Here is a 27,800-nt window from a genome sequence, read left to right on the forward strand (position 1 = left end):
TGGACCGCGGAATATATACCGACCCAACAAACGTGTATATTGGAGTCCTTATTCAAAACGGTATATTAATTTTAAAACGTTAACAAATAAATATAAACTAATACACAAACGGAAAGTTTTCATTAATTGATTATCATTGAGGTCTTCCTAAGACTACTATGAATGTTATTACAGCATTTGTCATTCCAATTGAAAAAAAGTGAAAAACACAAAAATAAACAAATAAACGAATACAACTATTAAAACAACTATTAAAATGAAGAGAACTGTAAAAAATAATGTAACAGAACTTCTACTGTAAAATAAAATACAAAAAATAATACAATTTTATAGCTTTCCATACGATATGTGTTTTGTGGCTATTTAACAATGCTCGTCTACGTCACGTGGTCTTTGATGGATAGTTTTCTCCTCGACAATCATACCACATCTTATTATGTTTTAAGTGATAACTGTATTTAAAAACTCAAAATAACATAATATGTACCAGATCGTGTCTTTTAGTACAAGTAAAAATATGAGATTAGTAAACTACGTTTCTGTGTTATCAAATTCATATTCATTATACGGTTTGTTTTTCGTTGTGTTGTTTATGAAATCCTAATACTACTTTTAAATAACAGAACAAGCTCCCGCCCCAACATTAACAAGAAGAAGAAGGTCATTGAGTACTACCATTGTTGAATATGAAATTATTGGTGCTACGGTTGGTTGTAGAGTATGGGATACTGTAGAGCAGAAATGGAACAAAACATCATGTCAGGTATGATTCTGGTTAACAATTTGTCTTTTATGATTAATGTAGTCCTATTTCAATTTGGTATTCAAGACCATCATACAAATACTCCTTAGAGGTAACATTACACCAACAGCCTTATGACCATGCCGCTCCTTGTAGAGCCCATCGAACAATTTGCAATCGAAAGAATATGTTCGTCTTTAATATAAATTTGATATTCTATGACAGAGAAGGAACTCTAACTTTAGCACGCATGTCTTCGAGTAATAATATCTCTGTTTTTTGTTGTTTATTCAAAAACAATATTGCACACGCTGATAAAAATTACTCCACTGACACAGCTATTTCAGTGATAGTCCCTGTTTCAACATGTTTCCAATTAACCGATTTTGAAATAGATTGTACATGAGCAATACCATATCTAGAATATTATTCAGGTAGCAATTATACCACATCTTCTTATTTTTTAGGTCAATTATAAATATTTAATAGATTGATAGTCATAGTGTAACTGAAAAGATATAGGTTGTATCATTGTACAGTATATACACAATATTAAATAATGAATCAATTAATTCACAGAGTTCACATTGCTAACACATCATATAATTAAAAAAATATCTACATATTTTTTCGAATATACCTTTTTGTTCAGTTTTAAAAGATTTGTGTTGTACAATCAGCCCATTTCATAACTGTTTTATATACAAAAAAATGTATTAATATTCGTTGTCCTAAATTCAGACAGATAATGTAATATCATTTTTTTATTATTTCCGTTAACGTTCACGTATTTCATTGCCTCATCACTTTCAAATATTGACAAGAAAACAATTGCAATTATTTCTTGTTGCAGAATAGTGGCATGTTCTTTTTATAGTATTCTTAAAGTTCGCATCAATTGACCCAAGAATTATAGAAACATCCAACCTTTCGGACGAAGCAGATTTATAGTGTTATTTTCATTATCCAGCACAGAAAACCAATGTTTGTGGAATAATTAGTCATATCTTCGCCACTGACGAATATACGTTGATGATATAAGAATGATTATGCATCTAAGGATGTTCCTCTTTGAGGCAAAGTTGACGTCATGATAGTTCTGGTTATCTACTTAGGTCCCTTTTTGGTTATATAGTTCCTGGAGTATTTCTGCAGTAACATTTATGGTTTTCAGCGTTCCAGATGGAGGTTAATACAAAAGCGCTAAGAGGCATCATGCAAATTTATAAAGTAGCTTTTTCATTTAATGTAATGTAGAAAGAAGTAAAAGAAAACAAAAGGTTTAAACAAACTTCAGAGGTTGAGATAAAACCAAAAAAAAAAGACAAACAATGTAAATCGACGAAAAGACAAGCAAAAGTCTACAAAACAAAGCCAGGTGTGATATCAGCTGCTCTGGACGGGCTTATAAAATAAAGGCAACAGTAGTATACCGCTGTTCAAAACTCATAAATCCATGGACAAAAAACAAAATCGGGGTAACAAACTAAAACTGAGGGAAATTGTATTGTATATAAATGGTGCTTTCTACACCCATTTTTCTATTATTTAGCTTTCTAACTCATCAACAATCACTGAGACTGTTTGTGAATGTTCCAGTCCACCCGGAAACAGTTTTGCCACAACTTTCTACGTGCCTCCAAACACGATCGATTTTGGAAGTGTCTTTGAAAAGTTTGATTTAAAAAACAATGCAGCGGTGTTTGCAACAGTTGTATCACTGGTACTGTTGTTTATTCTGTTATGTGTATGGGCATTTAGACAGGACAGACAGGATCATACAAGGGTAATGTCATTGGCTAATTTACAAAACATTTGACATATTATTTATACTTTGCTTTGTATATTGACATTTAGACGGGACAGAACGGATCAAACAAGGATAATGAAATTGACTAATTATAAATCAATTGACACATACTCATGATAATGTATATTTGTTTAAGTATGTTGGCACTTGGACAGAACTAAAAGGATCAACAAGGGTAAGGTAAATGGCTAATTTATAAAAATTTGACGCAGTATGTATATTTTTCCCAAAAATTGAAGATTATAATAATGTAAACGGCAATATTAAAGATATGTCAAAGTAAATTATAGCATCTGGAGTTTACGACAAGTTGGAAAAAAAACCTTGGTAACATCGAAAAAAGTCAGTGGATGGCAAAACATATAACCCTAGATAAGAAAGCTTAACAAAACAGTTATAACTGATGTGTATCCACATTGTCTTTTATTAATTACAACACGAGTACAACAAAAGTAACAACGTAAGTTCTAATGCTTCCTTCTGGAAAAGTGTAATATTTTAGGATGTGTATAATATAACAAGTTATACTATCCAACTAATGCATATCCAATGTATATACATCATCATATACATTAAGGTATAGTGTCTAAGGTAGTACTTTCGATGATGATAGCATGCATACAAAAAACAACATTCGTTCGGACAAAAGGAAAAAAAATGAAGGTACAAATGAGAACACTTCAGCCTATGTATTTTCTTTATACATACTTATTAATACAAATTAACATTGTCTATGAAAGGAGACTTCTGTATTAAAACTGAAAAAACAATTAAACCTTTCGCTTATTATAACTGACGTTTTAATGAAACTATTACAGTGGGCCTTATCATACCTAAGTGACAACGGACCTAACGACGATTACTTGTACATTCTAACGGTGTTCACAGGACTACACAGAAATGCTGGAACAAAATCAAGAATAGGTTTCATGATAATTGATGGCAAACCAAAGAAAAGCCATTTGTATGAACCAGATATACGACTATTAGATGACGAAACACATCGAGTGAGTTTTCTGTTTATACATGTAGTAAAAAATAACGTTTATGATTGATTTTCAAGATAAAACACGTGAATCTTGTATATGGAAAATTGGAGTTACATACATTTGTGCAGTAAGACAGATTACATAGCTATGTTCAAATATACGATAAACATACGACAAACAAACACACATTTATCAAAACACATCGTATCGGTCACCAATTGTGATGTTGACCATAAAAACGTATGTCGCGTCGATTTCAGTTATGTAGCGCCTGTAAACGAATTCTGTGTAGGGAACATTCACGAGTCAAACGTATTGACTGGGATATGAAAACGACATAGACTGTAAAAAAAAATCATTAAACGACATTGTTGCGTTTCAATATTGTCTAGACTAAGCAATTAACATCTGAATTATATGCAATAAGAATGTTACAGACAGGAATAAGTAACAATGTTGTTACAAGCCAATTTCACGTATGAAATTCCCCTTTAGGCCTCACAACAATGGCCATGCAGATGTGATTTTTTCTTGACCACCACAGATCGGGCCAACCTGTAGTTCAATTACTCATTTTGCGAGAGTAGGGTCTGCTAACCATGTCGGAGCATCTGTGATCATTCACGAATTTTGTTGAGGTTTGTGTTTCTCGGTCGTTTGTTTACTGTGTTGTAGCTTTAGCCTGATGTGTGTTAAATTAAATGGAACCAATACATCTGCCCACCACAATTTCTTCAAATGATAGATAACATTATATATAATAAAAGACAACTGAAATCGGACAGTAAAATGACTATTTAGCGGGCATAACAAAGTTTTATTTATATTATAGGGTTTTGGTGTTGGTAGTATCCGGAAATTTGTCATGAGCGTTTCTAAACCAATAAATGATCCGTCGGTGTTAAAAATTTGGCATGATAATAGTGGACAAGGAAACTCGGCATCATGGTATCTTAATAAGATAATACTGGAGGATATACAAACTAATGAAAGGTAAAGCTTTCAAATCTAATATTTAGTTTTACCTTTAATGAATAAGAGCCTACATAGAAATATACATCTATTTATGTATCAATGAGAGTTTTCAACCGTATATTGATAAGAGTAAATAAAATGAAATCTTGTTTTAATTTTGTACTGGTTTCTTAACAGACAATATGTAGCTCATGAATATTCCAAAATGGTAAACTTTTGTTAATTTTATTAAATGACTAGGTTTGGAATACATTTAAAATAATTTAAGCGCAAAAGACTACTTATGATGTCAATATGAGCCTCATTCGAAAAGATATTTTACACAGATTAACATCTTTATTATATAGCTCACGTAACAAAATATCTTTTTAGACAAAGTTTTGACTATTATTGAATATCAAAGATACAAATATCTCAAAATGAGACTGTGTTTGTTGTTTTGCCATAATTGCAAGGTTTTAAGCCGAAATGCAAATATTTCAGGCCAAATTTCGATAGATAAATACACATATTATACAGATAAATGTATTGTGTAAATCTGACTGATTTTGGTTGATTGATAATAGTATTTAATTTTAAATTAAAGATTCTAAAAAAAAATGCCTTATCATTCTTCCTCTTCGTGTGCTAATTCGCCAGGCTTTACTGAACATGAAATATTTACACAGAACTCTACACATGTACCAGAAATGAGCTCTTTTTGAGAGAAGTATACCTAAAAACCAAACGTATAGAAAATCGGTTCAAATTTCTCCATGATCTTCTTAAACACATTACGGCTCATTCTCAGACATTATATAAAACAGTCATTCATATACAGGCTCAAACACAACCATTTAGTCAAACATGAACATATATACATCAATCTACAAAACAATTTTTGTATTTAAGAATTATAAATAGCCTTTTCTTTTCATAAAAGAACAAAAAAAATCCTTTCTAGATGAGGGTACGTAGAAAGTTTTTCGGTACCTAAAGTACATGTTCGGAGATTATACCAGCAATGCGACAAACAACATTCAATAAAAACCATTATAAATATTATAATTGTTTAAGGTAATCTTAAACACGTGTTTATTTAAATAGACACTCATGTTTTACCAAAAACAATTCAAGTACATATGCTTCTGTTATATCAATAAATATATATTTTCTTTTATTTGACAGGTATACGTTTATATGTGATCAATGGCTTTCTTTGGACCACGATGATGACTGCATTGATTGTGCCATTCCTGTTTCAGATAAGTTGGATAAACATAAATTCTCATTTTTATTCCACGAAAAAACCAGACAAAACACTACAGACAATCATTTATGGCTATCGGTTGCTATTCGACCCGAAGACAGTAACTTTACAAGGATAGAAAGATTGGCTTGTTGTTTGACATTGTTGTTTCTTACTATGATCTCAAACGCAATGTTTTATGGACAAAACACCGGAAGTCAATTTTCAATTGGACCTATCAAATTATCACTTTCTGGGATATACATTTCACTTATAAGTGCAATAATTGCGGCACCTCCAATATTATTAGTATCTTATATGTTTAGAAGTTCTAGACATCGTAAAACAAGCGAGAAGAAGCCTTTACCAAATACCGATGAAGTCCAGGACTTGACACTAAAATCCACTAAAAAGACCGATGTTGAAACCAATTCCAAAGCAGATGTTATAGACGACACTGAATTGTCACTTCCGTTTTGGTGTAGATATGTAGCATGGGGAATTGTTACATTAGCCGTCTTTACATCAGGATTTTTTCTAATTCTGTATAGCATGGAATGGGGAAAGACGAAGTCAGAGGAATGGCTTCTTTGCTTTTTTATGTCATTCATCGGATCAATGCTCCTTGTTGATCCACTTAAGGTAAGACAATCAAGGTTTCTCTAAACATATAATATAGTTAGCCATAATTCTTACAACAGTGTTACGATATAAAAGCATATATTCGTCGTGATTGAAGTAACACAAATTAAAAACAATAGGCAATGAATGCAATACTCAACATATAGTTTGCATTGAATACACTATTTCCGTATACTCTACTTAATATGAAATGTTAACAAAAGCATATTATTATACGTTAGAAGGTATCCCTAACCAGTAAGGTTTGATGTAAATGTTGAATGACGTTGCAAATTGTGTAGGTAAAATATAAATTACCAGTGGTTTGTGAATTTGAATTTCTGTTCTTAGGAACTTTTTAGTGGACAATGTATATAGATAAAAGTGGAAATGCTGCATCGTAGTATTGTTAAAAGCAATTTATAATATCTATACAAGCAGATAATGTTATGGTGATTCATGCATTAATTTGTTGACTGTAGTTGAAGTTGTGTGTCTTACAATATTTTTCATATTTGAAATAAACGCTGGTTTAACATTAAAGCACAACCTATATGATTAAATCTAAATTATCGATATACTTCAAATGATGTCATGTCACTACCTGTTTTTAAATTAACATTACATTTTTGAAACACAACATACAAAGCTGTTTATTTTTGCAAAATTCTTGCGATTTCATGTTTCCGTTTACTCGCAAATCTTACACATATAAAACATACTGTATCAAGCTCATGTAACTTTTCACAATTTTATATGTTATTGTTACAAGTTAGTTCAAAGGATTTTGATTTTCTGAATGTTGTACTTTTTTTTATCTAAAAATAACTCAAAGTAAACATGTCGTAATTTTAATGATTTCTACTTTCACAGTGACGCATAGTTCCATAGATATATTAAACATAAATTAATTGTTTAGTTAACATGCCCTAATGAGCCCGGTAGTATAATACAACTAATATAAAAAAAACTAAGGAGATGTGATATGATTTCAACTGAAAAAACTATTCACCAGATACATAAGACCAATATTGCATGCAGATATTGGTCAGATTAGGGTCTATAACAATGCGTTGTGTGAATATAATAGTGTTTGATGTCCACTTTTGATAAATATATATAAATTTGATATCCAAGTACAATGGTCTATCTCCTTATACAACAACATAATACGAGATTTCTTCAATCTACGAGTTTTTGTCAGAACTACACTGTTCTATCGCCACACTCCCATTGGATTATGATAACATATTCATCTAGTTAGTTCTGAGAAAATTTGTTATTGTGTTGTATCCACGTGGTTGTATCTTCTCTATATGTCAGGTGTTTTTGCAATACAATAATCGTTATCAATTCTAATATGACGTGCTTCTTTAGCTTTGTAAAGAAACCATACTTTATTATCCAATAAAATTAGTTTGCACATGCGTATATTGACTACGGCAGAAAAATGAATTTCGTCAAATTGGTATGCATTTAATGTATTTCCTTAAATTAAAACACTTTCAAACACTAAAATGATACACATTTTGTTACTAATACTTTTACAATGGCAACAATGTGTTACAATTCGTAATTGGCATATTTGACCAAGATACCACAACGTTCATGTTGGCTGTTCTAATTTCAAAACCCCTCCCTCTGAAAAACACGTTTCATCTCTCCCGTTAAAAAGGCATGTCATTGTATATAGTAATTTCATTGAAAGATATGTTCGTACGATAAAATATAAAATAAAGTATAGGTTATTATTACTGTTGTACTGAAATGACAAAATTGTTTCATATCTCTGATAAAATGGATTGACCCTAGCAGAGAATCGAACCCCATTCTCCTATAAAAAAAATAGGCGTAATTACCAATATACCACCAAGGTTTCCAATCCATTTTACAAATTCAACAAGATTGTCACCCAGTATTAATTTTAATCATCATGTAATACAGCATTTGAAATCGTCAGATGCACAAAGGCGTTTGGCTTTGATCAACTTTACAAGGTGTAGCCACCGCAAGTATAAATGGATCTCTGTCAAAGAGCCCCTCCTGCCAAGTCTCGAATGTCAGCACAACTTTATCAAGGAATCCTCTATCAGATATGAACATATTTACCAATGCTACAATATTAACCGGCGGAATATTTACGATTAATTTAGTAAATAAAGACCTACCCGATTCTCCTTGTGCGTCCACCGCCATTGACAACTGACTTGAAAATGTGTGTGTCAGAAATTGACCTCAAAGGAAAAGACTGTTGTAATATAACTTTTCTGTTATATTGTGACACACATATTGTTTTAGTTAATAAATTAATTTGTTAATTTCTGTTTCAATTTTGAATACTTTGCGAAATTAAACTGGTTAGTACTAGTTGGATAAAAATCGACAGGAAGGTTGATGGAAGAGCCTACACAAATACGGTACACTTATACACAGCGAACATCGAAATTACCGTAATTGGCCTAATCAGAATCGAAATAATTGATGCCAGCTATACTATATTGTAGTTTTAACATGGGTTGGCATTATATTCGTGTTATTTTAGCCCTCGCTATCGCTCTGGCAAAAATAATCACGAATATAATGCCTACCCATGTTAAAACTACAATAAAGTATAGCTGACATCAATTATTTCTTAAATTATCTGAAATGAGTTCTCAACTAAAATTTGTAAATTATTCTCATATGCTAAAAGAGAACTTTTCAACAATTTTAGAATTTTTAAGGTAAAATTATGTTGTATTCTACTAAATTTTTCAATGTCCAGTGAAAATGTTACGGCCATTTTCCATATTCGGAATATTTCTACTATATTGCATTTGTTTTAGTATCAACATATGCTCATTTAACAAAAATCATACTGATTCATTTATTCCTATGAATAGCAGATACTGCATAATGGATTTTATTGGTTCCCAAAGATTATGGATGATCTCTCGATTATATTAATAACTTTTGTAGTTGTGCAATTGTTTTGTATAAAATGCACTTCTTATTTCTGTATATAGCATATTTTAAAAAAGTGTCTGCGGATAATGAAGAAAAAAAAAATGCATCTTCACCTTTGATAGATGCTGATGTAATTCTTTTAATTCCATATTGAATACCTCGTCGTTTGTATGCTGGCTTCCAATTATTGTTAGATGCTGGCATCCCATCACATTGGAATGATGACATCATATCAGTTTGGATGCTAGTTTGAACAAAAATATTGGGATTCTGGCATCCCAACATATCTAGATGCTGGCATCCCAACATATCTGGATGCTGGCATCCCACCATATCTGGGTGCTGGCATCCCAAAATATGCGGATGCTGGCATCCCAATATATCTGGATGCTTGGATCCAAAAATATCTGGATGCTGGCATCCCAAAATATCTGGATGCTGGCATCCCAACATATCTGGATGATGGCATCCCAAAATATCTGGATGCTGGCATCCCAATATATCTGGATGCTGGCATCCCAAAATATACGGATGCTGGCATCCAAAAATATTGGGATTCTGGCATTACAATCATTCAGACATACCTTTTTTCATTATGTCATACGAATTTAAATGCTGCTTCCTAATCAACTGGATTTTAGTAAAAATCTACCAATATAAAACCCAGTACATTTCCTCAGGTTTTGATGCGTGTTGAATGCACATGAAATCAAACCAGTTAACATAAAAAAAAAACATTACTGATGAATGCCGGAAATGATATTTTTTGTCTTTGTTCATGTCCAGTGGCCAGTTTAATGCATATTGAGAATGTGAAATCATGGGTCAGAGTTGATGAAATGTATATTTGACCAACATACTGAATCTGATTCGTTAAGTGCTAGTTCACCATGTGAAAACTGATGTCAACAATTTGATATTTATAAAACTGTCAATGTACCAAGTTTCAATTATTGGTCAATTTTAATGCTATTTTTCCGACTCTGATTACAATTATGTAAGACATGTTATATGTTATTGACTATTGTGGTCTCGAGACAATACATTTATATATGAGGACTACAATTTTCAAGTCTGATATGCTCATGTTTCGAATGTTCATAGAATAAACTTTTTGAAGATAAGCTTAATGCAATAGCCTGCTGAATTGCTATCAAGTTTAGTAGTTTCTAAGGCTTTCAGAAATCAATTGAACTTTTTTTTACTTGACTAGATTCTTTTATACAGAACAATCACACATATGATTTGGACAAAAATAAAAGTTTTACTGCTCATTTTGTAAGGCATGTTATCAATCAAACAAATTTTCTTAAACCAATTTTTACTGGTCTTTCAAATGCCCAATAACCATCAACCTTGGGAATGTCTGATTAACTAAGTCATCCAGGACATACACTCTGCAAAACAGATTGGTTACTGTACTTTTATTAAGATGCTAAATATGAGGAGTGGTATATATAAGCCTGCATAATAATTTTATTTTGCGTCTATGACAAACCCCTGTGGCTTTCAGTGTATAAATTAAGGAGGTGTGTTTTCCGCAATTGCCTGTATACAATAAAACATGTACCACAATCTAATATTAAAAAAATATATATTATCGATACTGGTGCATAGTGTCTTTGATCTGTACGTACTGGATATTGTCAGTATCTCTCTGGACTTGCTGTCTACACCTTTAAATGCCTCAGTACATCATGTCAGGATCTTCTAGTACTTGAGTCTTTCATTTCATTAACAACACTTACATTTTCTTTATAACAATTATTATTAAACTTGTATCTTTTTTCTGTATTTTAATTATTCAATATTTGTTAATCATTTAACAAAATCAGTTACACGAACTCGAATTTTCTAACTTTCTATTATCATTTATTGCTAGTAATCTGAAATCAGCTGGAATCACAAATGATCTGGTGTTGTTTGGATGTTTTGTCGTCTGAGTTTAACCTGTCCAATAACTATAAAGTGTTACGATACATTAATACACAACACACGAATAGTAACCAGAAAGGTGTAGCCACTTCTTTACAAATGCTGAAACGAGTATAATATATGAAAGATTATCAACAATTATGTTTCGACTAAGGATCAGAAAGTAAATATATATATGTTTGATATCATAATGATGTTGTATTAAATTTAAAGATTGCTTCCTCACTCTTGGTTGATATAACAAAAATACTTGCACACCCCTTCCCCACGAGAAAACGCATTATATTTCGAAGAAAACCTTCATTTAAACGACTTCTTTCAACTTACGTTTTCCACACCAATATATGCCTGATGTTTCTGTGTAGTTGTTAAAAACTATTGAAAACACATTTGAAGCATGCACTAATTCAATTGATTTTTTATGGAACAACATCAAGATATATATACAATATGAAAGGGAGAAAAGTGTGCAATTTCATCAATATTTTTTTGGGTTTCTCTTTTTTTTTAAATACATCCTACATGTATTTAGTGATTTTCGTAAAATTTCATTCCCATCTAAGGGTGTATTCGATTAATACCTTAATTTGTGTTGGTTTTTTCTTGACTTGAGCTTAGTCCTGGAACACAAAAGTCGTGTAGCGATATTTACATTTTCCTTAATTTTCGTGTTTTCTTTTCATTCATTTTGCAAATTTGCTATGTCTTGCTTTTATTATCAAGCTTCAACGAGCTTTGTATTTTAAAAACAGAAGAAAAAAATCACGAAAATAATTTCTTCCAGTAAGCTGAAACTACTATAACACAGTGTTATAGTAGTCTCAATAGTAAGGCAAGTACAAAATGTATATATATATATATATATATTTAATTATTAGAGTAAATTTATTTTGAAGTCGGTAAATCTGTTAAATATGATATGCGTTCTTTCTTTAAATCATAGTTTTTCAAATTTTACATTCACTCTGATTCATATATGACTGTGTGGTATGAGTTTTGTTCATTGTTAAAGGCTATTTTGCAAGACAAGAAGCTAGACACATGAGCATAGGACGCCAGAGTAATCTCGGGCAGGCACAAGTCAACTGGTTTTAGACCCTTGCAAAAAGAGGCAAACTACAAATTCAATAGGTCGTAGGCTAGGGGTAAACAAATTAATTTTGTGGACCAGTTACTTTTACTGGCCATGGCCATATGGATTGTGGTTACTCATCTCGGTGGGGTTCACATCGATCAGATTTTTGTCAAAACTATTCAAATCACGCATAACGTAATGATAGTGTACCTATTTTCATACCTACCTTATTAATATTCTAGAAATAGGCTTCCTTCAAGTTTTTTGGTAATTTTGCACTAAGCACTGTTAAAATTTCAGAATTTCTCTCCAATATATTTAATGTAAAAAAATGTTAAAAAATCTCATAAGTATGTCTGTCTAGGATGATCATCGCTACCATAGGCGGATCCAGCCCCCCCCCCCCCTTTTTCGTGTGAAAAAAATGATTGATTTATAGGTAATCAATAAAAGATGACTTCAGCGGGCCCCTCTGACTCTGTTATGGCAGTCAGTGGCCCCATCCCATTTATAGAAAGTTCTGGATTCACTATTGTCGTATTGATCACCAAGGCAGTGGCTTCTATTATACAAACGGATCGAAGTGCATCCCTCCCAGAGGACATGGGAGAATCTCGCGACTGACAGTAATCATTGTTGCCTAACCATTAAAGCCTGTAATTTTCTGTCAGGAAATTGAAGTAATCAGAATTATGTGCCGGCTGGCGTATCAAGTCACTGAAGTGCTAGTCCGACAATGGCGAGATTACTTGGACTCCAAACGGCTGTTTTGCAAGACAAGCTAGGCCAGAGCCCCGTGGGCGTTTGACGTCAGAGTAATCTCGGACGTTCACAAGTAAAATCTTATAGAAAAAATCAACATCCGATAATATCTACAGTAATATATAGTACGAAACCATTACAGTTGAGTAGAATTCCTTATAAATGGCTATCTGAGACATCTCGGAAAACTGTCTGACAGAAGTGCATGTAAAAAAAAATATGCAAATCTACTTACCTGTATGAATAGCATTCTATTGCGTACATGTTTCTGTTATATCAAAATGATAATAAATTGCTGCATACTGGTCAAAGAAGTGTCTTTCGTCCTTCCCCTTGCAGCCATGTTCACTTCGCCGATTTTAAACAATTTATTACATGACGTCATGCTGGTGGGATTTGCCGCACTTAGAGCAGAAAAATAGTGCAAGCTCTTTCAGTATTAAACATTAGAAAAACTTAAATAAGAGAATATTATAAGCGTTATAATATCTGTTTTCATTACTTTTCAAAAATTATTTATATCGGTATAAGTGATTCTTAAGAATTGATTTCTTATTATGGTTACAGTCTCTGCATGAATCTCTACGCCTGATGGTAAATCACATGTAACGTCATAATATCCCTGACGTCATGAAATAAAGTGTTGGAAGGAAAACAACAAACGGATTTTTGTTGTTGTTTTGTTTTTTGCACAAAATTATGCATTAGCCTGTTGGAGTACATGTATAGAAATTCGGCCAACAGTATCAAACAGAACTTTGACTTGTAGGATTACTGCATTCGGATATTTTGCGATGTCTGCACTCTTACAGTTTTGGATACCAGCATCCAACTTTTATTGGGATGCCAGTATCCCAATATAACAGGATGCCAGCATAAAACAGGATGTCAGCATCCCAATATTACGGGATGCCTGCATCTCAATATTACGGGATGCCTGCATCCCAATATTATGGGATGTCAGCATCCCAATATCACGGGATGCCAGCATCCCAAAGTAATGGGATGCCAAGATTCCAATATATAGGAAATCCAGCATCCCCAAAAAATGAAAAATATAAAAAAAAAATATATATATGCAAAACTAGCATCCCGGTAAAAGTAAGATGCTCCAGTACATTATTAATTTAACAACAGCATCTACATAAAATTTTAATGCTGGAAGGATATAAATCAAACAGACAGCATACTTACTATGAAAAGATGCTACCTTATACAAAATATGAAAGCAATTAAAAAATTAAGAAATACTTTGACAAATTGTTCAAAATTAGCATCTTTTCATTAAAATATGCTATTTCCTAGATATTTCACGGAATGTATGAAGAAAACTGTACATGGGAATTTGAAATTTTCTTGGTAGTACTATGCTTAAATTGTTTGCATGCTTTGAAATTAATATATGAGCAGAATTGGAGATATAACATTGTTAGAAAATCCATGGTATATCTCCAATAGAAATATAGGGATAAATTTCTAAAAGAACATTGTTTGTAGTGAACAGTTCTATCTCAAGAAAAGTGAATCCTTATTAATGTAAATTTCGTGTCTATTAACAACACCATTCGAAGAAAGAAATACTATTCATGTAGGTAAACTCGATTCCTTTATAACTTTTTATTTCTCCATCAAATATTTATGATATTGCGCTTTTAAGCTTTAATGTTTTTTTTACCACTATTGCCAAATGAAAAACACCATAATTTTAGTTATAATAGGTTTCTATATGACATCGAACTATAAAAAATGTGACAGACGCAAATCAATGACTACTACTGAATTACAGTCCCCTACCTTGAGACAGAAACATCATGCATGTGGCGATGCTAAATGAAGGCAATTGTAGTTTACAAATCTTTACCGATCTTCAGATTTGATCAGTTGATAAAGAAGACAGTTCAAGATGATACACAGAAACTGAGGAAAATATAACATAAAACAAAAGTTTTAATGAGAGACATTACAGGGTAAGGGTTTCCTGATCTGCGTGTATCACCCACCCTGCTTTTTCATAATCAGTCAAAATGTCAAACTCTGGAATAGGACAAACTCCGTGAATTAATAGATTAGACAACACATTGTTATCTACCGACCTAGGACTTCGAAAACATGTCGCTATTGAGTTTAGACACATACATATCGAATCGATCAACCGATTGGTGATGTTGCCGTAAAACCTAATGTAGCGTCGTTTTCAGTCGTTCTTCCTTGTAACTCTGTTGGGACAGTTTTTATGTAAGGAGCACCATTGTGCAGATAAACTCCATATAATTGAAAATGCACGAGCGTAATGCACGAATTGAGATATGTACATACGATGGAGCAGACAGATTGTTAATGTTGTGTAATGGGAAGTTGACGATTCGAAAGTTGAAATCATCATTTTATCATGGAATCCATTATTTAAATTGGAATCATTATACCAGTCGTAGATCAGTTGCGTTCATTCACATCTGAGAAGTCACTACAGATATGTACATAGAGATAAAGTTGGTGAAATATACAAACAAAGGGGCAAAAGTGCATCAACGAAAAATGATGAGTTTTAGTTTAACAATCTTCTTCTCGAGACATTTATTAATTCTACGAGGATGAAGTTCTCAATAACCGTAGAACAATCAATAAAAACAAAAATGAATAAAAATATCAATATCAATATACCAAAGAATCTAAAATAGTTAATCCTTTCCCTTTGCGTTTCTATCGTCCATTATAGTGTCTCTCTTCTAGTTTCGATTCTTTTCCCGAGGACTTTGTGTAAATAATAAAGAAGGAGCATCTTATGATTCCATGAACATTTCATGTAGCTTATGTTTGCTTGTTAAACAATGAAAATAAATTTCGTATCATTTTAAATCACATTTTGGTTTTATCAAATACAAAATTCTCTTTTGAAACTTACCTCATCAGTCAGACAATTTGTTTTGATCTGATAAGGAATTGAATAGTTACACGAAGATTTGTATCGTTGTCATTTTAAGGTATACACCCCGCCGCATGTGTGCGCCTGTCCCAAGTCAGGAGCCTCTGGCATTTGTTAGTCTTGTATTTTTTTTAAAAATTTAGTTCATTTATACGTTTTGGAGTTTAGTGTGACGTTCATTTTCACTGAACTAGTACACATGTTTAAGGGGCCATCTGAAGACCACCTCCGGGTGCGGGATTTTCTAGCTGAGTTGAAGACCAATTGGTGGACTTCGGCTGTTGTCTGCTCTTTGGTCGGGTTGTTGTCTCTGTGACATATTCTCCATTTCCATTCTCAATTTTATTATAATATACATATACATAAATAATACTTTGGTATGACGAAACGTTATCTGAAGAGAGCGTTTTTGTTTTGTTTTTTGTTTTTATCTATATTGAAAATAATGTCATTAAAATGAAATTATTATATATATGGCCAACATTTGGATACTTTGCCGTATCTTAGTTACATTTTCAACAGAAAGTATGCTGGGAATAATTTCTTTTTTAAATTATTTGGTTAAGAGTAATATTGTGTTGTCATGGAACTAATTATGAAGGGTATCTCAAAATTTACGGATTGTTTATACATGATAGTGATGTCTTGTATTGTTTAATGTAAACTATAATTTGTATACATAATTGATGGCCTTTTACTGTAATTTCGATTTTTCAAATGTCAGTATTTTAATAACTACGTATGTGGACAATCTTATACGTATTTTTTTTCTAAATTCGTAAAAAATTACTTTCCTATAATTCGTGTTATTTAATCATCGTCAAACTAGATGATAAGTCTAACCATTTGTACAATATATATGAATATAGGATGAACAACATACATCAAAAAAGTTTGTAAAATAGCAGCTGTAACTCTCATCTGATGTTTTATCGAGATAATTGGATGAATTTAAAAAAAAAAGAGATGTATAAAAAACAATAAATTTTAGTACTCTTTGTACATTTATTTTTCTATTAAATTCCCCCCCCCTTTTACTCAATTGAAATTGCTGCACTTTATCAAATCAATAACTTTATAACACTTGTTTTTAAAGGATCACCAATATAGTTCTTAATAGAAGCTGCAGTTAAAAATACAAGAATTTCGCAAAATAACAACAGAATGAAAGTATAATTTTTGGAAAGTGCTAATAGCTACCAAATTTTCAAAATAAGATACTTTTGGTTAAAACTCTAGCTGTTATCAAATATCTCTGAACAAAATTACATATATATAAAAGTAGTAAAACTAAGTTGCATTTTTCAACAGATTCACGTTATATAACACTAGCATACTTTCTCTTTAACGGCTTTTTTCAAATAACATCGTCGTTTAATTAAACATGTTTTTATAATTTAATCTTGAAAACCCAACAATGTCTTTCTTGTACAATATTTCGATACTTTTAAAATTATACAAGTTAAAACCAATATTAATGTTAAAAACAAATAAAAAGTTTGACTCCACATGTTTATACATCATATTATATATGAAATAAGGAGATGGGGTATAGTATATCTATCATTATTTAAAAACTGAGGAACAAATGTAACACATTATACATAAAAAGTAAATTACCAATATTTTACATCTTCACTTATGTGTTTTAGATTATATTGATGTCAGTTATATTCTCTTGGATTGTAAAGAGTTATAAAGAGAAAACTGGGAAATACGACAGGAAGAAACTTCTTTTAGAGACCAAAAGACGAGCAGCAAGTCCATGTTCAGATCTTTTAGGTATAGTTTGTTTATATAGACATACATTTCAAAGAAATATCTGTTGTTCAATCTCATTTGTCCCAAATTAATCCGTTTTCATTTAAACATTGAGTGAAACGTTAAGGCATGACATCAATATAAAGTAATATATATATTTAAATATAAAAAACATGTAATTACTACATAAACAATTTGCTTTTTTTCGTGAATGTGACCTACCGAATTGTACATATCATCGGGTTTGTACTCACATTTGCAACAAGACGGGTACAACATATGGAGCAGGATCTTCTTATCTTTCCGGAGCACATGAGATTAAGCGGATTTTTTTGTGGGGCTCGTGTTGCTCAGTCTCTAGTTTTCTATGCTGTGTTTTGTATACTGTTTGTTTGTCTTTTGGTCTTTCCTTTTTTGCCATGGTGTTGTCAATTTATTCCCGACCTTTAAGTGTGAATGTCCTTTTGGTATCTTTCGTTTCTTTTTTAATACGACGTTCTGATGATAAAGCGGTCTTTTGACATTTTTGTAATTTTTTTACATGATTTTATTGTAGTATACATTACTTATTGATAAATTAAAAAACACTTTATAGGTTGCACTTTGTAAATACAGCTGATGAACAAACCACGTCTCTTTTGGTGTGATTAAAATATCAGGAATTTCTCGCTACATTGAAGACCTGTTAGTGACCTTCTGCTGTTGTTTTTTTTTCAATGGTCGGGTTGTTGTCTCTTTGGCACATTCCCCATTTCCATTCTCAATTTTATCATAGATATTTTGTTTTGTTTACTTACTGGTTGTTAGATATGATCTTCATGTTTCATCTAGTAGATAAACACCTTGGGAGTTTTACAAGTATAAATGCAGTTCGATAGCGGTCAAATTAAATTGCAGGAAGACTCAAAGTAAAAGGAGGGGAAGAAAGAATTTTAGTGTAGATTTAAACTCTCAGAGGTTCGAGGCAAATAAATGTTGAAAACATGCCGCACAACCCTATATGTTTGACGTTTGAAAACATGCCGCACAACCCTATATATTTGAGTTTGAAAACATACCGCACAACCCTATTTGTTTGACGTTTGCAAAAATGAGTAGTGGAAAACATGCCGCACAACCCTATATGTTTGACGTTTAAAAACATGCCGCACAACCCTATATGTTTGACTGTTGAAAACATGCCGCACAACCCTATATGTTTGACGTTTGAAAACATGCCGCACAACCCTATTTGTTTGACGTTTGCAAAAATGAGTAGTGGAAAACATGCCGCACAACCCTATATGTTTGACGTTTAAAAACATGCCGCACAACCCTATATGTTTGACGTTTAAAAACATGCCGCACAACCCTATATGTTTGACGGTTGAAAACATGCCGCACAACCCTATATGCTTGACGTTTGCAAAAATTAGTAGTGCACGTGATAGTCATATCTAGGAAATGATTTTTGACGAAAATTCATAGTATAAGAGGCAAAGTTTAGTCATAAAAGAGGCTCCTTTTGCAGTGTCTATATTTACAGAAGTAAAACTTTTATACGTTTTGGTGCGCTTTCCCCGATATGACTAAAAGGTACTAAAATGTATAGCCAAACAAATATAAAAATATAAAAAAATAATCTAAACGATACCATGCTTATAATTTTGTACTTCTACAAAAGAATCAGTGACGCTCGAAGTTAGAAGTTCAAATGGAGTACGAAGTTGAAAAGCATTGAGAACCTTTATATTTCAGAGGTTAACTATACTTGTTGTATGATGTACATGTCTGTCTGGCAGAGTTCATTTGAACGTGACCTCATGTTCATGGTTCAGTAGTCAAAGACTTGTTTTCTTGGTTTGATTTATTTCCAAGATACTATAAGAAAAAGATTAACTATATTTGGTATATGCGATGATTTAAAGGCGTGACGTGACATTTACATTTATCATTGGTATTGTTAAGTTTAATTTATACTTTTAATATAACAGTTTTCGCAAGACATTCCGCATATATACAATCATGATCAGTAAAGCAAACGAAATATTTCAGCTTGTGCACTTTTGTTTTCCTTTTGGACATAAACTACAATGCATGGAGAGAAACTGTTATCTTTGAAACTGATCATCAAAATAAGATATAGAAATAGGTCAATAATCTAATTTATCAGACGACTCCTTAGCTCCATGAAATTAGAATTTAAACCCATGACTTACGCTTAATTCCAAAACTAAAAAAAGATAGAGACAAGTCTTTAAGAGCAAAAATTATCAGAATGACAAGAACTAGAAATAGGTCAAATAACCGAAATTTTCAGTCGACTTGTTATAGATGTTATTGCTATGAAATGAGGATTTTAACAATTTTAATAATATGTATCTTTTAACAGCTGCACCAAGAGCGCATGACACGCCCTTTGTGACATAATGAGAATTAAATAGAATATTTCAAATACCGGTTTATTGAACTTCTTACACCGCCAGAGACGTCCCTTTATATAACTCTCCCTCTTTTGTTCTAAATCCGGATAAAATCATTACATAGCTCTGCTTAGTCTGTGAATATTACAGCTTTTGAATTGGAATCTTGATTTCTATTATCTAGGTAATTCCAAACAACTTTTTAGCGTTCAAGTTAGCCTTCGATGTGCAATTTTGTGGGGTATGGGGTTGGGGTTTGGGGGGGGGGGTGGGGGAGGTTGTATTAACGCTGCCTTTTGGTTTTTTTTTCTTGATTGCGTGACAAGTCTTTGTGTTGTCATTTTGTAGCACACGATAATTATGAGTATCTCTCTTCACCGATATAAAAAAAATAAATGATGAGGAGTAAAAAAAAAAATAAAAATCGGAATATTCGCTAAAAAATTCAAGATGACGCCAAATCTTTATTTGGATGATTTGTTACAGCGACGGATGCTATCTTAAACACAGTCCCATATCGACGTCCTTACCACGGGGTAATGGGTTCATATACCCTGTCAAGGTAACCAATGAAATTAGAGGATTAGCTGGAATTTTGCTATCATTGTTCGATAGATTATACATCTTTGCAATGCCTGTATTACATACTTTTATACTAAATATAGGTTATCCCGAGATGGTTTGGGAGATAATCAATACATTAGATAAACAAGTCTTGTTGCGAACAGTGTTAACCTCATCACATTCTGTATGTGCCTGTCCCAAGTCAGGAGCCTGTTAATTAGTGGTTGTCGTTTGTTGCTGTATATCATATTTTTTGTTTGTTCATTTTGTTGTACATAAATCAGGCTGTTAGTTTTCTCGTTTGAATTGTTTGTCATATGGGCCTTTTTTAGCTCACTATAGGTATTGGTTTTGCTCATTGATAACGGCCGTATGGTAACCTATAGTCATTAATTTCTTTGTCATTTGGTCTCTTGTGGAGAGTTGTCTCGTTGGCAATCATACCACATCTCTTATGATCTCTTATATGTGGAATATTATAATTGGCCAAGTTTTTGCAGAAAAGGCCGACATGTTTCTATCAGTATAAAAGATGTAACTGTACAATTCATTAAAACCTAACAAAATCAAACGTCAGTATATAGATAGTTATTCATAATTTTTCTTATTTCTGTTGTTTAAGATGTGAACAAAAAAAAGCAATCTCCATTGAAACCAAAGAAACTTGCTAGATTGAAAGAAAAAAGACAGCAGCGACTTCGAATGCAAGAGATATTTATAGAGCTAGTTTTATATATGATATTCCTTGCTGTTTTGTATTGTGTCAGTTTTAGTAACAGGGATCCGAGATGGTATAATGTAAAAAATCATCTAGAACAGCAGCTTATTACAACAAATAATATCACAGCAGGGGATTCAACGTTAAAATATGATCAGGTGAGTTGTCTTTCCTGTATTATATACTGTTATTTTTACAATGTTAAAAATGTGAAAAAGAAAAAAAGATTGAGTACAGCCAGATAACACTTCATCCATATACACATATAAATGTACAATAAGGAATTAATAAAGCTTAAACAAAGCACAAAGGCTTCCATATAAACACATATAATAAAATTGAGAAAGGAAATGGTGAATATGTCAAAGCGACAACCATCCGACCATAGAGCAAACAACATAGCCTGGCGAGATATCCGATGCATCGGAAAGCGATACCAGCCAAAAAGTTATTTACCACATGTATAATATGATGCGTTGAGAAAAGAGACACACGTTATACATCACAACTATGAATAAGGGGGTGTCACTACTTATAAACTTACTAGTGACATTTTAGATACAAACTGAGCAATTAGGTCACACCAATTTGAACCCTTGTTCGACGGACCCGCCAGCACCTATTTTTTTCAAAACAGATTTTTTTTTATTTTTTTTATATTCCCGCTTCCCGCATCCGGAATTGTAATCATGTCCATTTCCCGCACCGTTTTTGTTGTTGTAAATATTATAAAAAGATATCAACATTTGTTAAATCACAGTCTAACCTGTATATAACGATATTAAACATAAAACACCCCACCACACTATGTAAATATCTGTGAGAATATTTGTTTCAGCATGAAACCTGGAGTGCTCCGATAAAAAGTTATAACAGCGGGTATTTCCGTGAAGAACAAAAAAAATTGGTTTCTTTCCCCCTTACTTATATTCTCTATCAAAAATGATCGTTGTTAGAATAAAGTGCAAAGAACTTCTGAAGGATTTGCCTTCAACTGCAATTATATTGTATGCTGGCGAAACAAAACTATCCATAGCCGCTGCATGTTTATGCAGCTGTCCTGATTGATTCAGGAGCATTTCGTTCAGCAGTTATCGTTTGTTGTTCATTGGTATTTTCCCGTTTGGATATATAAATTAGATCGTTGGTTTTCCTGTTCGAATTGTGTACGCTAATAATTTTGGGGTCCTTTATAGCTTGCTGTTTGGTCTGTATGAAAGCCCTGTGTAAAAGGCTGTACTTTGACCTGTGTTTGTTATTACCAGGTTGAGACAAGGGGTCATTTTACTGATGTAGAAAAGAAAAGAGAAATACCAAAGATTTGTATAGTTCTTCTATACAAAACCTTTGAACACTTAAAATTTTGTACTAAAAAAGAGGAGAGTTACATCATATTTTAAACAACTTTTTTAAAAGAGGAGTCCACTTATTATGAATAATATTAAACTGTTAAAGTAAATGTGTTAACATGGTTAAAGTCCAGGAATATTAATAAATTCTTGGACATGTTTTGACCATTTAATACCAGATAGATATATAGTTCTATGAGAAAATATGAGCCCTTTTGTACAAACAAATATATTATAACTTATATTGATCCATCATAAAACATGTAAAAGGGATATTTATAACATTAAGGGGTTGCCCCCAAACTGATTATGATTTGGATGGAGAATTGTCTCATTGTCAGTCACACATACATAGACCAGATTTAATTATTTCTTGGTGAACAGGGAAAAAATACTTCAGAAATTAAAGAAATTGTCAAAGTACAAGTGATAAATCAAGTTTTAATATTGTCAAAACCTATTATTTTATGTTTACAAAAACAAATATAATCGCTCGCTTTTACTTTTCAAGCTTCGCCTCAAAATTTTGCAAATTAAATATTTTTTATTAAAATTTTCAAATCGCTCGCTTGCCCCAAATTTTGGAGTCCAAAAATCCGTAGAACAAGAAATTAAATTGGTGTGGCCTTATGCCAGAATTATAATTTACAGTCACAAATTCGTAATTTAATGTGCCAGGTCGAGCGTGCTTATCGACCAAATAAATCACATCAATGACACTACAATCAAAACAGTTGGAAGGCCAAAATCATTCACGGTGTTAACTTTGGCATATGAATACAATTTTTTTCTATACTAGTCATAGATGGTGTTATGTAGATTTTGACAACATTTTCAAATGTTTGGTTTTAATACTATTCAATTATTCGGCTGCTTTGATTCGACATAAAGGATGCTTTGATTCGACATAAAGGATCAGTCTTTTGCGCGTCTTATACTAAATTATAAGGCTGATATTTTTTATGAGCTTTACAACCTTTTTGTCGATACCACTAGTACTGCCTGTCGACGTTTTCCCCCCGATGAAAACACAAGCCATGTAGTCATTACTACTGTTCCAACATGAAATATCAATTTAACGTCATTTTGTAAATTTACTATTGATTAACATGATTAAACTGTAAAATCTCTACTGTTTTTTTATAATTTTTTTTTGCTCTCTAATCTGACGTACGATTTTTTTTATAGATCTCAAATATTTACCTCAATATAATATTATTTTCGTCGTTATACGCCGTCTTAGACAGGACATATGATAGGATACCATAGTCCGTCCGATTGTCCATCCGTATGTTAACTCAAAAAATATTTGTCGTGATCTCATAGTTGCATCAATTGTATCATGCCAGAGTTGTAGGTCTGTATTCAATAATAATTTGAAACCTTCTCAAATGTTGTACAATAGTACATAATTGAAAACAAATTTTAGATTTTTATCTTGCCGTTTGCTCCTTTTTACATTTGTTTTATCCAATTGTAAATAGGTCCGTTATTAATTTTGAAGTAATAACCAAATATATATGTGTAAGACTCTAAAGTGCGATGGTCACGCTAAAGTGCGATGGTCTACGCTAAAGTACGATGGTCTACGCTAAAGTACGATGGTGTATCACGCTAAAGTGCGACGGCTGTTTGTTCGCTAAAGTGCGATTGTTTATCACGCTAAAGTGCGATGGACCAAAAGGGTAATGTTAAAGGGCTAAAAGCTTTAAAGAACACGGATGTGTAATAAATAGCTTTTTTGGCAAAAGCTAGAATGCTAAGGTTTTATAACATACGTGATAGGCTTCATAATTACAGGTAGGCATAACTAATTGTTTCTAAATTAAGAAGAACGACCACATAATAATTGCTAAAATGGTAGTTTAGGTGTGACAAAAATCTATATATCCTGTATATGAAAAAAATCAAAAAAAATCGGGCATATCAAATATTTGGATAATTGGCGTAACTTGCCGTTCACACAGTCTATCACTAATGGCAAATCTCCCCTTGAAGTTGTCATTGAAAATTACAAATACAAATCCTTCGTTGTGAAACATTTATTTGTTTAAAACATTCTTAATTTATACGAGAGAGAATGCAATGTTCTCCGAGCTTTCACCTTTTTTTGCAATTGGTTTAAAGTGGTTAATCAAATATTCTACATTTTTCTTTCGGCGTGTTCATTTTTTGTTTGTATAAAAGACTGTTCACGTCATAATCCATAGTACGTTTATTACGTCTATACCTTCGTGTACCATCGCACTTTAGCGTGTGTAGGCATCGCACGTTAGCGTAGATCATCGCACTTTAGCGTAACCATCGTACTTTAGCGTCCCCATCGCACTTTAGAGTACTAGTCCTACATATATCTGTAGCTTATGTTATCCATTCATAATTCAATATGTATAACTAAGACGCAAAATATGAAATTCACCTGAAAACTTCTGTGGTCATATGTCTTATACTATTAAAATGTTTTACAGGTTACAACTGCATCTAATTTATATGTATGGATCGATGATACCCTTATTCCGTTTCTGTTTCCACGGTACCATTCCAATGGAGATCAACTGAATGCAGATAGAAGATTATATGTACAAGACAACGTTAATTTTCGTGTTGGTCCATTGAGACTAAGACAACTAAGAGCAGTTGCAGGTACGATACATAAAACATGTAATGTAATTTGTATTACTTTTCCGATGAATTTAATGACCGGTTCTGACCAATGAAATTAAAGATTAGAGCTTACTCTGGCATCAAATATATGAGTAGTTGTGTCTGTTCCTTAATGTTTTGGAAAATTTTAATCAAACAATATTCGCATAGTATACATGTTACTTCATTTCTATTACTTTTATGATGAATTTAATGACTAGTTCTGGCTTATAAAATGAAAGAATGCAACTAACTGTGGCATCAATTATCTTAGTAGTTGTGTCTGTTCTTTAAAGTTTTGGCAAATTTCAATCAAACAATATTCGTATTCACAAGTTGATTAATAGAAATAACATTACATAAGTGGCTGGAGTCTGAAGCGTTTTTTTTTAGATTTTCCTTCGTCTGGAACGCTTTTACCTAGACATTTGAAAGCCATAATATATACATTCTTAAACGCATACTAAAGTAGATAATAATACAAGACATGAATATACAGGTTGACAGTCTTCACATAGTTCAAAATAAATTACCAGAGTGAAAATAAGATAACAACTTAAAAACGCAACTCGTATAGGAAAAGACAAAACTGGTATAATAAGCAAGCTCTAAAATGATTTTAATTGAGCTTCTTCAATTCAATCTGGCGTTGTCACCTGAAGGTGAACTTTATTGAAAGTCAAATGATATAAATGTAGGTATTGACTTTTTCAGAGCCATGTAGCACACAGTTTTGGGGTAATTTTACCTGTTATGATGAATATTCCATTTCCGGAGAGGATGATGTAAACTATTGTGTAGCCTGGGAGCCTCACCCTTGTGTCAGAGGTCAAGCTGTATATAATATGACATCTGCTGCCTGGAATTTTGTGTCGTCTGTTGATATTTGGGGACTTCCGGTGGCAGGACTACAATCTACCTATGGCGGTGGTGGATACATAGCAGAATTCATGGTCAACTACAACATATCACGTCTAATACTTAATGATTTGTATAAATACACATGGATAGATCGTGCAACAAGAGCCATATTTACAGAATTCACCTTGTACAACGTGGATGACAATGTGTTTGTATTCATCACGTTTTTGACCGAATTTCCGGAAACAGGTGGTGTCATTAAAAGTACATCAATCAAACCGTTTCGGCCTTATCAACATATCGGAAGCATTGGTTTGTTCATCTTCATGTGTGAAATTATTGTTCTAATTGGAATACTTATATTTTCTGTTCATAAATTTCTTTTGATTCGGAGATATGGTAAGAAAATGTTGAAAGAATTATGGCATGTCCTTGACATATTAATTATTTTATTACTCTTTGTTTGTACCGTAATGTATATCTGTAGATGGATAATGATTAATTTGGCAATTGAAAAATGGGAAAGTAATAAGAATAAATACGTCAACTTCAGTCATATTGCGTCATGGGACGAACTGTTTAACATATTCCTGGCATTCATTATATTTCTAACAACAATGCGAATCATGCGAGTTCTCAGCTATAGTGAAAAAATAAATCAATTTGGAAAGGTTCTCTCTCACGTGAGTCGTGACCTGTGTGGTTGTTTTGTAATGTTTGTGATCGTGTATGTAGCATTTTCTACTTTCGGACATCTTATATTTGGCAGGCAATTAGAAACATACAAAAACTTATTCGTGTCGTCAACGACGTTGGTCAATGCTATTATCGGTAAGAACAGTATCAATGATCTGTTTTCTGTGGAACCGGTTTTGGGAAGAGCCTATTACTTTTTCTTCGTTTTGTTTTTGTTGTGGATTATGATGACAATGATGAATGCAACCTTAAATGTAGGTATTACAACCGTTAGGAACAAACCTGTTCGGTCAACATACGGCATAACAAACATCGTAGCAAGCTTCTGGAAAGAGGCTGTTGGTCTCATTATTGCATCAAATGATGCCACAACGAAAGACAAGACCAAATTGTCACCAGACTGCGTATTAAGGAAGGAAGTTCCAAAGGAAATAGAAATTATACCTCGGGAAGATACAAATCAGATTGAAATAATAAAACCGAACGTCGATTTAAGGAAGAAGAAAACACGACCAAGACGTATTTATCAGTAGTACTACTATAATCCATGTGCACAAGTTGATCTTAAAGTTATTTTTAACATAACAAATGCGATATATAACATTCAGTTTTGTTTTAAAAACGGGACAAAATATAAAACGACTACTAAAACAGTTGATGCAATCGATTATCAAATGGTGCATTCAAATCGTTTTCTAAAATCAACCTATTTTCTGTGCACCAATAAACTTATATTCGTTTAATATGAAATAATTGTGTTTTGTCTGAAAAATATTTCATAAATAAAAGATCTTTTATCG

General features: G+C 32.5%; 1 protein-coding gene across 1 annotated transcript; it reads left to right on the plus strand.

Annotated features, from left to right (window-relative positions):
• Positions 1-1,647: 1,647 nt before the first annotated feature.
• On the plus strand, positions 1,648-27,800 carry LOC143046289 (polycystin-1-like protein 2). The gene is made up of 8 exons (XM_076219384.1): positions 1,648-2,528; positions 3,371-3,559; positions 4,374-4,534; positions 5,684-6,386; positions 17,659-17,788; positions 21,356-21,609; positions 25,269-25,443; positions 26,158-27,800. Exons 2-8 carry the CDS (start codon positions 3,482-3,484, stop codon positions 27,531-27,533), a joined length of 2,877 nt encoding a protein of 958 aa, XP_076075499.1. The 5' UTR covers positions 1,648-2,528; positions 3,371-3,481; the 3' UTR covers positions 27,534-27,800.

Source organism: Mytilus galloprovincialis, chromosome 9 (assembly GCF_965363235.1).
Source record: "Mytilus galloprovincialis chromosome 9, xbMytGall1.hap1.1, whole genome shotgun sequence".
NCBI classification, from domain to species: domain Eukaryota; kingdom Metazoa; phylum Mollusca; class Bivalvia; order Mytilida; family Mytilidae; genus Mytilus; species Mytilus galloprovincialis.